General features: G+C 37.6%; 1 protein-coding gene across 1 annotated transcript; it reads left to right on the top strand.

The window, feature by feature from the left end:
* The first annotated feature begins 6323 nt into the window (after nucleotides 1-6323).
* On the top strand, nucleotides 6324-15711 carry LOC134754736 (protein OPI10 homolog). The gene is made up of 4 exons (XM_063691080.1): nucleotides 6324-6482; nucleotides 9528-9780; nucleotides 12169-12278; nucleotides 14382-15711. Exons 1-4 carry the CDS (start codon nucleotides 6444-6446, stop codon nucleotides 14577-14579), a joined length of 600 nt encoding a protein of 199 aa, XP_063547150.1. The 5' UTR covers nucleotides 6324-6443; the 3' UTR covers nucleotides 14580-15711.
* The last annotated feature ends 2627 nt before the right edge of the window (nucleotides 15712-18338 follow it).

Raw genomic sequence — 18338 nt, 5'->3', positions numbered from 1 at the left:
TCTGCATTTATATGGTTGATAACCCACATATTTGTAGAAAGTGTTGACACTTGTTACTACCTTTTTAAGTTTTATCTCGAAGCTTGCGTTCCTGTTTCATAGTTATTATAGATATTGATATTCCAATAAATTGTGGAAGTTTAATGTTGTTTTTTTTGTGACCTTATATATGTATACAATGCCTGCTTATTATACAATATACCTAGTACTAACTACCTACGGTCAGCAGGAGCACTGAACCCTTTGTGCGAGAGTCCGACTCGCATTTGGCCCGTTTTTATTCAAAGTTGATCAATAATATGTAATAGCCAAGGTCAAGTTTGGTAAGTGAAACATACTTTTTCACCTCAGCAGCTCGAACAAGCCTACTTTCGTCACTCTCTGGAGTGAGGAAAGTACGACTTTCCTCACTGCAGGGAGTGAAACAAAGTAGCTTTTTAATTTAGTGAAGGCTATGAACTGCCACTTCATACTTTGATTAAAAAAAATTATTATTCTGTGTACATTTTAACCTTTAATATGTGTGTGAAGTGAAAAATTATGTGTGCAACACGAGAGCAGTTATTTTACATCTCGTGTTTTCGAGTCGCTCGCTACGCTCAAGATTCTAACATAGAATCACTCGCTTCGCTCGTGGTTCAATTATAGAATCTTTCGCTTTCTCGGGACTCAAAATAAACACTCGCAAGAAAAACCAACTTTCCTCTCTTGTTGCACAAATAACTATATTTAGCTTGGGTCAAGAGAAACAGTATACAAGTGTTTCCCTCGCCCCGGTGTTTCTCTAACCCCACCTGACTATACCTAAATATCCAGGCGCAAATATTTTATTTAGTAACCTCTAAAATTAGCACGGTTTCCGCCAAGCGACTTTAGCTCTTATGTTATTGAGTTAGACGTCGTCAATCATCCGTATCTGAAGACGGTGTCACTTGAAGGTCGTTCGATGCTAAGAAGGCCCTAACTACCGATCACCGAAGTTCTCAACTTTCGGCCATCTTTCTCTTTCACCACAATGGGGTTGGCAACTGTCAAAGGTTTGCAGAGATGGCGCCATCATAGCTTGCCCCTTTTTCTATGAGATTTGGCTTAAAGGGCTGGCATCCAGGGCATTAAGAAAAAAAAAATTGACACAATTCTAGGTATTGACAGGGCAAGCTATGCTGGCGCCATCTGCTAATTATTTCGACCGGTCGAAATTTACGAACTTGACCGCGATTACGTAGTAACTTTTTATTAATCTGACCGCGAGCTGAGATTTCCATGACCAATCCACCTACTAGGGCGATAATTCAGTGGTTAACGGCTATATATGATGAACCCTCGTGAACGTCAGCTGTCGCTCCCTTAGTAGGTTGAGGAATGGCAGCCATCGAAACTCGTAAAAAAAAATTAGTCATCGCCTCCCGTTTGATACTTTGTCAGATGATATAATAGTTTAGATGCTATTGTGAATTTAAAAGATCGTCAGCCGGTTGTACCGCGGTGGAAAGAACGTCAGCTGGTAACGGAACGTCAACTATCATCTGACAAAGTACATATTACATATCAGCCGGTGGCCGGGAGGCGATGTGACTGTAACGATATAATATGATCACGCGCCATGTTGCGTAATTACACTGGAACTAATTTTTCATACTATACTGAACTGTCACCCTATACATGAGAATAACAGCGCCCTTTTGACAATCCATACTAATATTATAAATGCGAAAGTCTGTCTGTGTGTTCCCTCTTCACGCTTAAACCGCTGAACCGATTTAGATGAAATTTGGCATAGAGATAGGTTGAGTCCCTGAGAAGGACATAGGATAGTTTTTATCTCGAAAATCATCCCTTGAGAAAGTAAAAAGCTGGGTGGAATTGAGATAATTAACGGAGTGCCTGCTAATTTGTGTGCATAATATGCTCAAATTTAGATTGCTATGAGATTTTTTCCAGGCGCTATTCTTACTCTAGCTGCGGTTACCAAGTCCACGCAGACGAAGTCGCGGGCAAAAGCTAGTGATCATATATTACTGGTCAGGTTTTATAAAAAATTTTTTTTCACCACAGACACACCCTCAGGACACGATTTTGTCAAAAACTCATATGAAGAGAAAGTTTCATTTCATCCACAAGTGGTAAAGTAATTAAATGCAAATTTTGAGTTGTTTCCTCATGTTTGCTGGTGGAATAAAATGACGTTTGTGATGACTTGAATGATAAATATTTAACGACGTTCATTTGATTTGTTTTGTAATGTTTTACAGTTATTAAGTAGTATTTTTCTCGCGTTAGTGTGGTGAACACTTTAGTCTTACCATAGAGTAACTTATACTAGAGCGGTACTGTCATAGTAAATTTTGTAACCCCAGTAAATTCACTGCCATCTGTCGACACACTTTAAAACTAAAAATGAAGATTTATAAAAATACGATAGAATGTATTTAAATATAGATAAATAATTTTTTTTATTTGCATTAATTATTTTTATGATTTTGACCCATGTTCTTTCACTGATATGCGTTAAAATTGTTAAATAACAAACGAAACCGTCAACGCCATCTATACGACTGTAGGCCAAAACTAGTAGCGCCCTCTGAACGAGAATCAAATTTCTCGTTCAGAGGGCGCTACTATTTTGGCCTACAGTCGTATAGATGGCGTTGACGGTTTCGTTTGTTATTTAACAATTTTAACGCTATTCTTACTCTAGCTGCGGTTACCAAGTCCACGCAGACGAAGTCGCGGGCAAAAGCTAGTGATCATGTATTACTGGTCAGGCTTTATCAATTTTTTTTTTCACCACAGTCACACCCTCAAGAAAATTTGATTCTTGTTCAGAGGGCGCTACTAGTTTTGGCCTACAGTCGTATAGATGGCGTTGACGGTTTCGTTTGTTATTTAACAATTTTAACGCATATCAGTGAAAGAACATGGGTCAAAATCATAAAAATAATTAATGCAAATAAAAAAAATCATTTATCTTTATTTAAATACATTCTATCGTATTTTTATAAATCTTCATTTTTAGTTTTAAAGTGTGTCGACAGATGGCAGTGAATTTACTGTGGTTACAAAATTTACTATGACAGTACCGCTCTATTATAAGTTACTCTATGGTTAGACCAAGTAAAGTCTGCAACGATTTTGATAGAGTACGCAGTGCAAGTGTTATTTGTACGTCATAATTTCATAGAAGTTTGACGTCTAAAATAACACTTGCACTGCGTGTGTTATCAAAACCGTTGCAGACTTTTCTTGGTTTGACTCTATAAATGTGTGTGAAAATACCATGAATCTAGTATAACTGGATCGGTCATGAGGAGTGGGGGAAAATGACCGAACGGGATAGTCTTATGTATCTTTCTGTAGGAGTAGCAGAGAAAGCGCTGTTATTGTTTGTCCTTGTCATAGTTTCACTTTTCCACCGCTGCCACAACCGAGGTTGTGGCAAACAAATAAGTACGTGACATGTCATGTTTGTTCGTTGCTTATTCAATTATCGTTGTTTTGTATGAAATTGTGCTTTCTCTTATGAAATATAGTGATGGTTAGCGTTTTGAATGCTTGAACTTTGATAAAATACTGGTGAATTGTTCTGTAATCGGCTGTAATAGCCGCTCTGAGCAAAAATATGAGATCATAACCTTTCACACGTAAGTACGGTATTTTACACCTTCCCCTTAACGCAATATGTGAGAATAACATCGTAAAATTACGTTACACTCAAAGCAATGTAGAATCAAACGATTTCAATAAAAATATCACAATTATTTACGCAAATTAACAAAACATTATTTGTAAAATTATCCGCCCAAATTACGTAGGTAGGTAAGAGTCTGAGGTCAGCCATTATTAAACTTCTTCTTAATTTCGCTGCATAACAATCATGTTAGGGATACCAAATGAAAATATCATAATTTTATGGGTAATTTTGACCTCGAAGTTTTTTCTTACTTCTAATTCCAAAAAATAAATAAACAATGTTGTGAAGATTAAATGTGGTGTACATTAATTGGTGTGATTGCGATTTTTTTGATTTCTTTAAATTAAAACCCATAATACATTTTATTTTACGTTTTATTTACTAAACATGTTTAGTTTTGTACCACCTGCGCGAATTATAGGAGGTATTTCATTGTTTATACGCCTAAAAAGAACGGCCCATTGACATTTTATTTAACAATTTTTTAATACCGTCAAACAAGCTAACTTTGCCTCCAGGGTAATCGCCCCAACGTGATATCAAATATTGGGGTAATTTTTACCAATATGGTATCCCCACGTTTATGACGTCATCTATGTCTATCCCTTACGGGCGCACGCGTATAGCTGGTCTATGTAATGCTAGGTCTATGGAAAATACCTATTCCCATCTCCATTGGGGAGATATTGCCACAGATTAATAAATAGTCATGATATTGCTACGCTCGTGGTTCAATTGTGGTATTTTCTATAAAAAGGGAGCTTATTGTCGATGGCGCTTACATAAACACAATGCCGATCGACAATAAGGTCCCTTTTCATAGAAAATGCCCCAATTTTTGAATCATAAGGGCCCCCACACTCGTGCGCGAAACGCGGCGCAAAGCCGCGAACGCGAGTGTGGAGTCTAGTTCGCTAATCAGCGAAATCGACTCCACACTCGGATTCGCGGCTTCGCGCCGCGTAGTCTGTAGCGGACTTTTCGCTTGCTCGGGTATCAATATTAACACGAGGGGTTAAACAACAACTTTCCCCCCTTGTAAAGCAAATAATAAATATCTAGGTACGTAAAAGATTAAGCAATCCCGTCGGATAGTTTCGTAGAGTTGCTTACAAAAACAGCCCACGCGCTAAAAATTAACACCTAAAATTTTTACGGTCCAGCTGAGAGCGAGTTGATCAATTTAATTTGATCGTTTGCTATGAGCACAAATAGGTACTTATTTAAATATATAGGTATACCTGTACCATAGAGTAACTTATACTAGAGCGGTACTGTCATAGTAAATTTTGTAACCCCAGTAAATTCACTGCCATCTGTCGACACACTTTAAAACTAAAAATGAAGATTTATAAAAATACGATAGAATGTATTTAAATATAGATAAATAATTTTTTTTATTTGCATTAATTATTTTTATGATTTTGACCCATGTTCTTTCACTGATATGCGTTAAAATTGTTAAATAACAAACGAAACCGTCAACGCCATCTATACGACTGTAGGCCAAAACTAGTAGCGCCCTCTGAACGAGAATCAAATTTTCTTGATTTTCGAGGCACGTTTTTTCCTTAGACTGTATCCATCTATTACGGAGTTATATCTATCTTTGCCTGTACGTAAATCGCCCAGACGATTATATATTAGGCGTGATAGCCAAATATGTAAAACATGCAATAATCTCATAATAACCTTGGCAGAACCTTGGCCTCGCGAAAGAGTGAGTGGTCCGACGTTACTGTTGTTGTGTTATATAAATTTATAAGTCATTTAGCACAATCTAAGGTTATATTTAGAGGCGCTTATTTTCTGTTTACTTAGCTCAGATCAATAATTCAAAGAATCTGTTTGTCACCGTAGTACCTACCTACGCTGTATAAATTGTATAATATATAGAGTTATAGGGTATGGCTACACAGCAAAATAGCGTACGGTGTCAGCCGGTGGTAGTGAAATAAAAGCAATGAGGGCTAACGCGTATGAATTCGCCGCTAGGAGCGCTAGTGTAGATGGTGGTCTTTTCCATAGTTCGAAATGTCAAATGTCACTTGTCACTTTAATGACTGATAGCTTTTCTATAGTCTTTTGGACCACCATCAACAGAGGCGCCAACTGTGAGCAAAAAAACGATAGCCCTCATTACTCGATGTATCGCGCTCGACCTAGCAAATAATAATAATAATAACAAACAATGTTAGCGCCTAATATACAATACATAAGACGCTTAACACACTGGATACGATTAGCACGTCGCTCTGATGTTTGAGCGAGACAACGTTATGCATGTATTATAGCGACATCCCGCTCGCACATCGGAACGACGTGCGAATCGTATCTAGTGTGCTAAGCTAAGCGCCTAATACATGCCTAATAGCACCACTGCAGCTGCAATGAAGAAGTGTCACTGGTATAAAGACTATACTAGCGCATGATGGATAATGCAGATTTATAATTATTTTATAATTAGAAATATTCTAAATACTAACAATATGAATATGAATATTAATTAAAAATAGATAAATTTAGAATAATATTTCGTTGACGTATGTTTGTTTCAAAAAAGTTTATCTAGAAACAAAACGCATATTCTAGAATTTTGACAGTAAGCCTAATCCAGTGTGGCGTGTGGCCCTAGCCCTACCTTAGAATATTGTATACACGGCGGCTGCACCTGCACTAGTTCTAGAAAGTACAAGAAAGATAAGTTTACTTATAATTCGCCGAAACATAACCTAAATCAAATTATATTACAATGGCAAATGTGTTTGGATTAATAGTGTCTGGCCGATTGGTAAGTAAATAATACGAGGGGCGACTGAAAACTTCTAAGCCTAAGGTACTTCGAGGGTGCATATGCGTTAATAGCATTGGCCACTAAAAAGACCATTTAAAAAGTAAATTATTTAAGAAAACGGTTGGCCTAAAGCAAAGGGGGTGCAAAAAAAGACAGTTTTTTTTTTAGTAGGTACAATAACATGTCTGTTCTGGCTCTGTTTGATCGCGATCATCGCGGTCAACCTAACACACTCCTCGCTTCGCTCGTCGTCGCACCTATCTTGTCTCTGTTACTTAAATTTACTGTTCCAAATGATTGATTTTAATTTGTCAAGTATAGTGGTTTCAACTTGCGGGTCAAATATCTCGGCCATTTTTGATTTTAGAGAAAAGTTTTTCATACAAAACATACTTATTTTAGCGTATTCTCTACGATAACACAATAAAAAATAGGTGTCATAATAACATCACTCCGATGAAATTTTTTCTAAGTGTCGGCACCCCCTTTGCTTTAGTCCAACCCAGCATGCTGTAATTGAGTTCCTCACAAAGAATAACAAATCACCGCAGAGTATTTTTGAGAAAATGGCTATTATATACTGTGCATCTGGACCTTTCTATGCCACTGTTAAAAACCTGCCAAGTGCGAGTCGGACTCGCGTTCCAAGGGTCCCGTACATTACACGATTTAAACAATGTATTTTTTATGTGAAACGTGAGTGAAATGTCTTTAAAAAGCCCGTAGGGGTTGGATCAAAAACTAAGTAATTAAGTCCGACTCACGCTTGACTGCACATTTCTAGTAGGTTTTCCTGTAATCTATAGGTAAAGAACTATTTTGGGGATTTTTTTCAAAAATTTAGACAGTATTAGTTTCGGAGATAAAGGGTTGGGGTAATTTTTTGCCTATTTTCTTGAATCTTGAATAACTGCTAAACTATTTATCCTAAAATTATAAAAAAAATATATATTTGAGATTCACACAATGAGCTCTTTCGTATATAGATAGAAAAACTTTATTTTTTAATTTTCTCATTTACCCCCCAAAAGTGGCACCGATGTTTAAAATTCATTTGTTTACGTTACATGTAGAGAGAGAGAGGGATCTGACATTATATGTTCCGATATTTATGGTAGTATTTAAATTTAAACACTTTTCAAGATCAAACAAAAAATAAACACTACACAACGAGCTATGGAAAGAAGCATACTGAGAATTAACAAAATGCATAAAATTAGAAACGAAACTATAAGAAGTAAAACAAACGTAAAGGATGCGCTCACACAAGCTCTAAAGCTCAAGTGGCAATGGGCAGGTCACATCTCAAGGTATACAGATAACAGATGGACAACACTAACAACAAGATGGAAAGGACCAATACCAGCTAAGAGGAAAACCTGTCAAACGGTGGACCGATGACATAGTAGAGGTTGCCGGGAAAGACTGGATGTACAATGGCAAACATAGATATTAGTTAGTTAGTTTTGCTGGGCATTTTTCCGCAACTCGACATCCAATGTGCCTATTTTGCGTGAACATAGATATTTATGGAAGAAATGGGAGGAGGCCTTTACCCAAACGGGATCCATACCCCAAGAAAGAAAAATCAACAGAAACAACAACACCTTCAAAACCTATTTTACCCAAATTTAAAAACTGAAATAGAGACTAAAATTGAAAAGAGTATGGAAACAAAGAGGCTATAATAATAATAATAACATTTCCGTCTTTGGGTCACAAACTTACATAGTTTCAGTGAAAATACGTTGTGACAGACAGACAGACAGACAGACAGACAGGCGCACAAGTGATCCTATAAGGGTTCCGTTTTTTTCTTTTTGAAGTATGGAACCCTAAAAGTGGAGTCGACTTTTTAAATTTGGATTGTATAGGAGTCAATCGAAGATGACCCTCGCTCAGGGCGACCAAGAAATTAGTATTAGAGTATTCATAGATCTTCTTTCTTGTCGTATTCTCATGGCCGAGGGACGTGAAGATTGTGGACACTCGTGCTCTCCAAGCCACTCTGTCTTGGGCCCAGTCATAGACATAGTATAATACAAGTAGTTATAGACGCTCCTTGATTAGCCAATTTTCTCCGGCTGTGGCTATAATATCCTTGGACCACCTTGTTATGGGTTTTCCCGCCTAGGATATTATAGCCACAGCCAAAGAAAATTGGCTAATCAAGGCAAAAGACCAAGAAAGGTGGAAAGATATGGAGGAGGCCTATACCCAACAGGGGTCCTTAAAATAGTAAAAATGGAAAACAATAATATTAGAAAACTTTTTTTTATCATGTAAAACTATTTAAGGAAAAATAAAGGCTTAAATAAATAAATAATAGTTATAGACGCGCCACCGAGCGACCGAAGGTAAGAGAAAGAATATTCATATACAATTTGGGCAGCATAGGATTTTTACTCTTTCACTCTTATAAATTTCAGTATTTCGCCATCGCCTCTGATGCCACCCGGTCGGTGATAAGGTGTGACTAGGGCCAATCGCCGATCAGTTTATAAAAAAAAAAGACAATGCATGGCACTATTTTCTCTTTCCTCTTATAGGAATCGCAATAAGACTATCTTTCTCTATCAAAGAGTGTCAGGCCCTTGGGCCCAATGTATGCGAGCCTGCAATGTGGTGTTTGTCTCTGATATTCATAGATACTTGACATTAATTGGGTAGCTGACAATTTTTTTTTAATGGTATCAGTCGTTCAGGTTTGATTTGATCAAATGTCTGTATGGAACCCATTGTCTTAAAGCCATACAAAAAACACAAATGATGTTCAGTCTGGCACCCGCACTTTACTGACGAAACACTTAACTAAATGGCAACACATTGTTACGCCACTGTGTCACTTTGCTTAGAAGCCGTTTCGATGTATGGAATACAAGGAAATTGCTATCTATTTAACTAAATTTAGCTATAAAATTCAACATGTGTCATCTACCATGTTGCCACACTTTCTCACTGCAAATGCCATGTAGTTAACTCGGTCCAATTAGTATAATATGCATGAAGATCACATGAAGATGGCACCTTAATCATTTCCAGGTCCAAACAGACTTCACACCGGTCTCCGACACACAGTTCCTTATCACAATACCTGAGGCGGACTCCATAAACTATCTAGTCGTGTTCCTCACCGGCATAGCTCCGCTGCCTGAAGGCACCTGCGGCATAGTCTACTGGAGCTGGCCGGACCCCTCGGCGCCTCCCAACTGGCAGCTGCTAGGACACATTTCCAACTCCAAGCCGTCGGCAATATTTAAGATTTCGAATTTGAAGAAGCTGCATGAACTATCTAGTAAGTACAGAGTTAATGGCTTTAATAATTTGTAGAAGTAGTAAAATATACAGTACACTGATTTAAACTTTCACGATTTTTACTCATTATTATTTACAACGACGGGACTTAATCGCGTAAAATAAGTATTAAACCCACCTCCGACGTTTCGAGGACGGCGTTGTCCCCGTGGTCTCGGAGAAGACTACTCCGGAGGAGACTACTCCGAGACCACGGGGACAACGCCGTCCTCAAAACGTCGGAGGTGGGTTTAATACTTATTTTACGCGATTAAGTCCCGTCGTTGTAAATAATAATAAATATACAGTATTTTAGTAGGAATGGCAACTATGGAGTTGGCCGGCATTGGACTATTATTAGTAACATATAGAACCGGTACAGAGAACCAGTATTTTGCGCCATGAGTTGATGCCGTTTTGGCATCAAACCATAGAAGCGGAGCGTGAATCTCGCGACCTAAACGCGTAAGCGCCATGAATTTTACGGCGCTTACAACGTTTTGGTCTCGTGGTACAGGTTGTGATTGCGACAATTTCATTGTTTGCTATGTCATCTCTATAGTAATAACATAGAGTAACTTATACTAGCGCGGTACTGTCATAGTAAATTTTGTAACCACAGTAAATTCACTGCCATCTATCGACACACTTTAAAACTAGAAATGAAGATTTATAAAAATACGATAAAATGTATTTAAATATGGATAAATGATTTTTTTTATTTGCATTAATTATTTTTATGATTTATACCCATGTTCTTTCACTGATATGCGTTAAAATTGTTAAATAACAAACGAAACCGTCAACGCCATCTATACGACAGTAGGCCAAAGCTAGTAGCGCCCTCTGAACGAGAATCAAATTTTCTTGTTTTTAGAGGCACGTTTTTTCCTTAGACTGTATCCATCTATTACGGAGTTATATCTATCTTTGTCTATAACAAAGATAGATATAATAAAAATCATTTATCTATATTTAAATACATTTTATGGTATTTTTATAAATCTTCATTTTTAGTTTTAAAGTGTGTCGACAGATGGCAGTGAATTTACTGGGGTTACAAAATTTACTATGACAGTACCGCTCTAGTATAAGTTACTCTATGGTCTATAGTAATAATCCGTTCGTAGTATTTTACAGATGTTGCCAGCGTAGGTTTACCTGTCAAGTGTCAATCGCTTGAATTTTGTCAAATTCATGTATTTTCATTTGTAATTTTATGATTTGGATGCTAGAGACGGGAAACTTATGCTGCCGGGGGGGTGCAGTGGTCGACATGCTTGCGACCCCATTGCACCCTCCTCAACGGCATAGACGGAAACGCTGCAGGGGATGTTAGTGGGTATTCTCCTCCTCTTCCTCTGGTTAGCAGAGGAAGTTACGGGAGGAGCGAGTCCCACATACCACCCCCCAATGGGCTTCCCCAGCCCGGGGGTGAGATGCGTAAATGCATTTACCCCTGCGTCAAAAAAAAAGGGGGAAACTTATGCTGGCGCCATCTATGCAAATCTTTGACAGTTGCCAACCACATTGGGACAGTTTCCAGCACTTGGGACTTCTCAAGGGATTTCTCATAAATATTTGGGTTTATTATTTTATTATTCTTCCACGCCATCATGCGCAAGCGGGTGGCGTCGCTGGTGCGGCGCGTGCGCGGCAGCACTAACAACATCCTAGCCACAGTCGCAGACAGGATAGATGGCGCTTTCTGGAAAAACTGGAGTAGCCTACATGTTTATTATAGTTAAAGTATACATAGATTACATACATAGATATTGTCACTAACATAGGTTAAGAGTTAATAGAATAAGTAACTAATATATTATGGAAATTGAATTTCTGAAATAAATAATTATTTAATTTAATTTAGATTTAGATTTGCTGACTGCTCAATTTTAAACCTCAAGATTTAAACAATACATGATTTAAGCCTCATAACCCTCTTCAAGTCCTAAAAATTCTGCATTAGAATAAAGTACATACAGATGATGTTTTGGAGTAATTAATTTTGCCATACACGGTGTTTTTTAGTGTTCCGTACCCAAAGGATAAAAACGGGACCCTATTACTAAGACTCCGCTGTCTGTCTGTCCGTCTGTCACCAGGCTATATCTCATGAACCGTGATAGCTAGACAGTTGAAATTTCCACAGATGATGTATTCCTGTTGCCGCTACGACAACAAATACTAAAAACAGAATAAAATAAATATTTAAATGGGGCTCCCATACAACAAACGTGATTTTTTTGTCGTTTTTTGCGTAATGGTACGGAACCCTTCGTGCGCGAGTCCGACTCGCACTTGGCCTTTGTTTTTTTTTTTTATCATAAAATTAGATTTGCATTTCTAATAAACGTGTAAAATAAATCTACTATATGATGTTCCTCAGGTGATAACCAGTTCGGCACCGCGTTCGGCGCGCCCAAGATCTGTCACAACGCGCAGATCGGTGTCGCCATCGAGCCAGAGGCAAATGTGTCGCTGCTAGCTGCCTCTGTCGTAAGTACATTCGTCTTTTTCACTTTTTAGGGTTCCGTACCTCGAAAGGAAAAAACGGAACCCTTATAGGATCACTTTGTTGACCGTCCGTCTGTCTGTCAAGAACCTTTTTCTCAGGAACGCGTGGAGGTATCAAGGGACAGTAGACCTGAGTATTTGATATAAATTCTATATCAAATACTCAGGTCTACTGTCCCTTGGAGCTGTGAAAAAATCAAAATTCTAAGCCAACGCAATCAAAAGATACAACTGTTTATGCCGCAAATTTTCGACACTCGCAAGGGAATCAAAACCTACAACGTACTTCCCGTGAAGTCAGAATCTTGAAATTTGGTACGAAGCAACGTCTTATAGCACAGATAAAAGAAAAATTGCGTAAACCGTAAGTTTTTAGTTACATCATATTATAAAAATATTTTTTTTGTGCGGAACCCTCGGTGCGCGATTCCGACTCGCACTTGGCCGGTTTTTTAACTATAGTTACCGCAACAATCGGCGGGTTCACACAGAACGAGCCGCCTCGCGAGGAAACTGCCTCGAAAAGAAGTGCATCAGCCGCATTGCCTCGGACGAGCCACGTCTCCACCGAACGTGCGGCTTCGCGCGGCAGTTTCCTCGCAAATCTAAATGATTTTTGAAATTTCATTGATACTTATAAAATTTCTACCGCTTTAACGGAAACAAAAAATAGTAAGAATTAACTATTTTATTTGTTTTACTTTTATCTTAGTTTTAATTATTTGTAATTAGTCTGATATGGGTGTACTATTTACTGTACGTGATGCCTGAAAATAAAACTTTATTTATTTATTTATTTTTCACCTCAGCAGCTCGAACAAGCCTACTTTCGTCACTCCCTGGAGTGAGGAAAGTGCGACTTTCCTCACTCCAGGGAGTGAAACAATGTAGCTTTTTAATTTAGTAAAGGCCATGAACTTCATACTTTTATTACATTTTTTTTTATGGTATGGTATGGTACGGTACGGTACGGTCCCGTCTCGTCTCGTATCGTATCGTATCGTATCGTATCGTATCGTATCGTACATATTATAATACTTTTTTTTCTGTTTATTCTGTGTAATTCGAAATACATTTTAACCTTAAATACGTTCTCACTACTGAGGTGAAAAATTATGTGTGCAACACGAGAGCAAAGTTATTTTACATCTCGTGTTTTTGAGTCCCTCGCTACGCTCAAGATTCTACCTTAGAATCACTCGCTTCGCTCGTGATTCAATTATAGAATCTTTCGCTTTCTCGGGACTCAAAATAAACACTCGCAAGAAAAACCAACTTTCCTCTCTTGTTGCACAAATAACTATTATTTTTATCATATATGGGGCATTTTCTATGAAAAGGGACCTTATTAGTTTTCAAGTATGTCGATAGATGGCAGTGAATTTACTGGGGTTACAAAATTTACTATGACAGTACCGCTCTAAACTCTGATTTGTAATTAGATTCCAAAAAACTAACCTCACTCAGATCCTTTTTCTTTCGTAATAATGGAAAATATGTAAAGAAGTAAACTCAATTTTCCCTTTTGCATACTCTAGCATTTAAAATAAATAAAGATGTATCCTTTTAGCTTTGTTTAGTTTCTTAAAACCATAGAGTAACTTATACTAGAGCGGTACTGTCATAGTAAATTTTGTAACCCCAGTAAATTCACTGCCATCTGTCGACACACTTTAAAACTAAAAATGAAGATTTATAAAAATACGATAGAATGTATTTAAATATAGATAAATGATTTTTTTTATTTGCATTAATTATTTTTATGATTTTGACCCATGTTCTTTCACTGATATGCGCTAAAATTGTTAAATAACAAACGAAACCGTCAACGCCATCTATTCGACTGTAGGCCAAAACTAGTAGCGCCCTCTGAACGAGAATAAAATTTTCTTGATTTTCGGGGCACGATTTTTCCTTAGACTGTATCTATCTATTACGGAGTTATATCTATCTTTGCTTAAAACATACGGAAAAGAGAAAAAGAGGTTAGTTTTTTGGAATCTAATTACAAATCAGAGTATAGTATAAGTTACTCTATGCTATAGGCTAACTTTGATGACTCATATGACCCGTTTTCTTTCCCAGGCACAACAAAACTCCTACGTCACCTTCGCTCAAAAGATGCTAGAGAATCTTATAAACTTCGTTGCCTCGTTCGCCGTCACCCAGGAGCAGATGAGCCCGACCCCTGGCGTCTCCTACATCCCGCTGAGCACGCTGCAGACCTGGTACCAGAACTTCGAGAGGCGGCTGCAGCAGAACCCCAACTTTTGGAAGAACTAGTCCTGCTGATGATTGAGCTGCGTCCCTACCACCTAAACTAAAATACGCAAAATATGTGATGCGATACCCTTCCAGCAACGCGGGCTCCCTACTACAAGTAGGAAAGGAGAGGCTAGCGATATCTTACCGTACAAATCTTTCTGCCATTATTCGCGGGGGGAAACGTGCACACAGTCGCACTTCTCACACTGTAATGACACAAACACATGACCAGTGATGCCAGAGCACTGAAATCTAAAATACGACTTCGATCTAAAAAAGGTACGATTTTACCAAAAGAAGTACAATTTAATTTTTTGTTACAAAAAAACAATATAAACAGCAGAAGTGTTTTAGAAACGGGTGATTTTTTTAAACTGATAATCCACGAAAACTACATTAATACGCAAAATAGTAAGGTACAAAAATATCAAAACAAAAAAGTCGCAAATTTTTACGCAAATAAATCTTACTTTTTTGGTCTGTCACTATTATTTCTACGCCATTTTAGCATATTTTTGAACCGCTCATACGAAAAGTACGTAAAATCGTACTAAAATGTGCGGTTTAGCCAAAAAGTACGGTTTTGGGCGAGGTACGTTTTAAGTACGAAAAACTACGTAAAACTACTATTCAAAAAGTACGTAAAATCTGGCAACACTGCACATGACACACTACACACAAATCTTGCACACATCGATCTGTTTTTGTGTACGGACGAGTTACAACACGCACCGCCATAGGTACAGTTGTACCTATGCTTCGGCAGTGAAATAGTACGAATGCAGTCTCCCTTCCCGGTGTCACAGGGCGGATACTCTATAAATCAAAAATCACTTGCGTTTCGTGTGAACGGCACGTCTGTGCTCTCTGTACACGCGGCATGCGTCATTGTGTGAGTAAGTTGCTTAAAAATAGCACTGAGAGTACGCCAGAAGTCCGCCAGATTTCTGTCGCGGGGCGAGGTAATTCGAGTCAGGGCGGGGCGGTGCGTGGCCGTTCTGTATGATAATACTATTACTTATTCCGTGCCTGTGTTGCTCGAAGGGTAAAAACCTATGCTGACGCCATCTATAAAAACTTGATAGTTGACAACTGACGGACTGATGATCGGCATTTTATTTATTTTATTTTAATTTATTTTATTTTATTTTAATTTTAATGTCAATTTCGTTTTGGTCTTGGCAAAGTACGCGAAACTCTGCGCAGGGGGCGCCACTACCACAAAGGGTCTATCGCGAAACAGGAAAATCTAAATTTCGTTATTTAACATCTCTGTCACTCTTGCATATTCGAGCGATAAAGAGGCAGATAGCGAAATTTCGGATTCGCGTTTCCCGGTAGGTCCTCTGTAAACAAACCGCTTTGATGCATCAATGTCATATTTTATTATCTCTGAAAGTTTGTTAATACCTGTTAAAGACACAGTATGTATAAGCATAGAGTAACTTATACTAGAGCGGTACTGTCATAGTAAATTTTGTAACCACTGTAAATTCACTGCCATCTATCGACATACTTGAAAACTAAAAATAAAAATTTAAAAAAATACGTTAAAATGTATTTAAATATGGATAAATGTTTTTGCATTAATTATTTTTATATGATTTTGACCCATGTTCTGTCACTGATATGCGTTAAAATATATAAATAACAAACGAAACCGTCAACGCCATCTATACGACAGTAAGCCAAAGCTAGTAGCGCCCTCTGAACGAGAATCAAATTTTCTTGATTTTCGAGGCACGTTTTTTCCTTAGACTGTATCCATCTATTACGGAGATATATCTATCTTTGGTATAAGTTACTCTATGGTTTACTAAAGAGGCTAGTGCTGCACTCCGACGGCAAAACATTGCAGTAATACCCCCTATTCATCGAATATTTTGATGACCCTAAAGATATATCTTAAGAAAAACTTTTATTGTATTGTCCACAGAAGTGACCATTTTTTAAAATCTGACCCATATGTACTATCAGTTGAACAGGGACGCAGCTATCTCGGATAGAATAACTCTATCTCGTACCAATAGGTCTTTACACTTTTAAGAAATAATAAATAAATGTTAATTTTATATTTTAGTTGTAATTTATTTTATAAGGTTTTAGTTTTATTTTAATTTAAGATTAGTTATTGTATTTTAAATGTAATTTGTATATGAAGTAATTGTTATTTACAGGGATCGGACAACCCTTTCCGTGATAAAACCCTTTCAATGGGCGACACTTAAACACGGCTAACACATTGAAAGACTTTCCCTTTTGAACTGCAAGCCCATTCATACCCTTACCTTTGACTAACCCTTACTGAAAAGCTTACCAAAAATAAGGCTAGCTCTTAATAAGGGTTACCCTTATTTTTAAGCGCTTTTTATAAAAGTTTCCCTTTGCGTGAAAGAGACAGGATTAGTATATATTTACGGTAGTGTATGAAAAGGAAAGAAAATACGTGCCTAGTCAAAGAACGCCGCCGTCGCCGCCGACGATCGCCCGGATTCGAAGTAATATGTGCTTTATGAACAAGGTAGACGACTTAAATTAGCACGCTTATATGCTAAAAGTAAAGCCCTTTATAAGGCTAACCCTTATAAGCAATATGCAAGGTGTTGGTGAGCAGATGATTATTATTATTATTATTTATTCTATATTAAAATCTTACATTACATCAGCCAGAAAAGTGCCGTGAAACCCTATCGGGTTTGTCTCGACACTGCACTGATAAGGGTTTTGTAAGGGTATTTGGGCTACCGATTACTCAAATGTGGTAGCTTTATATAAGGGTTTTTAAAAGCAAAACAAAGGGTTTCGTCTGGCAAAGGGTATGGTGAGTTAAGCCTTATGCAATACCCTTATAAAACCCCGATAAGGGATAGCGGGCCGGTCCCTGGTTATTTAGTATAGTTAATTGTAATTTTTAATTTTGACCTTAATTCAATAAATTTTGTCCCGCAAGTCGAATTGTGATATAAACAATTTTATCTACAGTACCCTCTATGATGCGTTCAAATACCGCAAATTACGGCCTGCATAAATTTTTAACTATAGTTGGTCAAACCAAATTGTCAGTAAATAGGAACAAATAAAACTATACATCCTTTTCTTTTGTGTGCTAGTACAAGTATGATTCTCTCTATGTTTGAAATGAGACAGTCCTTTGACAAACTATATTTTGTTAGAGCAAGCTTCTTAGTGACATTCAAATTTCGAACCCCTCTTAAAAACAAAAAGTCGAGATGTCGTCAGGGGTGGGAAATTCCTCGCTTCGGGCAAACTCGGCTCAGCATTGCTCCGAGCAATTTTTAGGGTCCCTTTGCGTGCACGACCACAGATAAGATAATGACCAAAATTTTGACAACCCTAAATAGCCGAAAGCGATAGTGAAGAATAAATAATATTACTACCGTACAGAAAGGAAACTTCCTACAAAACCGAAGGTCGAATCACGATGTCCCTTTCAAATATATGGCACTATCCCTTTCGGCTATTTAGTAGGGTTACCACCCATACTATAATATATAGTGTCGTACTATATTTTAGTCACTTGTACTATATATTATACAAAAACAATATAGTACGAAAAATACTATATTTTCATTACTCGAGAATGGGGTATACAAATGACACCGATATCGCCTCGTATGCGACTTGGATTTTTAATTCGCCTCAAATCGGCGTCCTATTTTTTTCAAATTTCCCAGTAAATACTATATTTTTTCAATATTTTGACAAAAATACTATACGAAAAAAGGTGGCAACCCTACTATTTAGGGTTGTCAAAAT

Source organism: Cydia strobilella, chromosome Z (genome assembly GCF_947568885.1).
Source record: "Cydia strobilella chromosome Z, ilCydStro3.1, whole genome shotgun sequence".
NCBI classification, from domain to species: Eukaryota; Metazoa; Arthropoda; class Insecta; order Lepidoptera; family Tortricidae; genus Cydia; species Cydia strobilella.
The sequence above is the reverse complement of the archived record's forward strand: the minus strand, read 5'-3'. Positions and strand labels throughout refer to the sequence as shown.

Excerpts from the sequence above, each read along its gene's own strand:
- LOC134754736 (XM_063691080.1), top strand. The coding sequence starts at position 6,444 with ATGGCAAATGTGTTTGGATTAATAGTGTCTGGCCGATTG. Across the intron at positions 9,781-12,168 it reads GAAGCTGCATGAACTATCTA|GTGATAACCAGTTCGGCACC; the intron begins GTAAGTACAGAG and ends GATGTTCCTCAG. Across the intron at positions 12,279-14,381 it reads CGCTGCTAGCTGCCTCTGTC|GCACAACAAAACTCCTACGT; the intron begins GTAAGTACATTC and ends TTTCTTTCCCAG.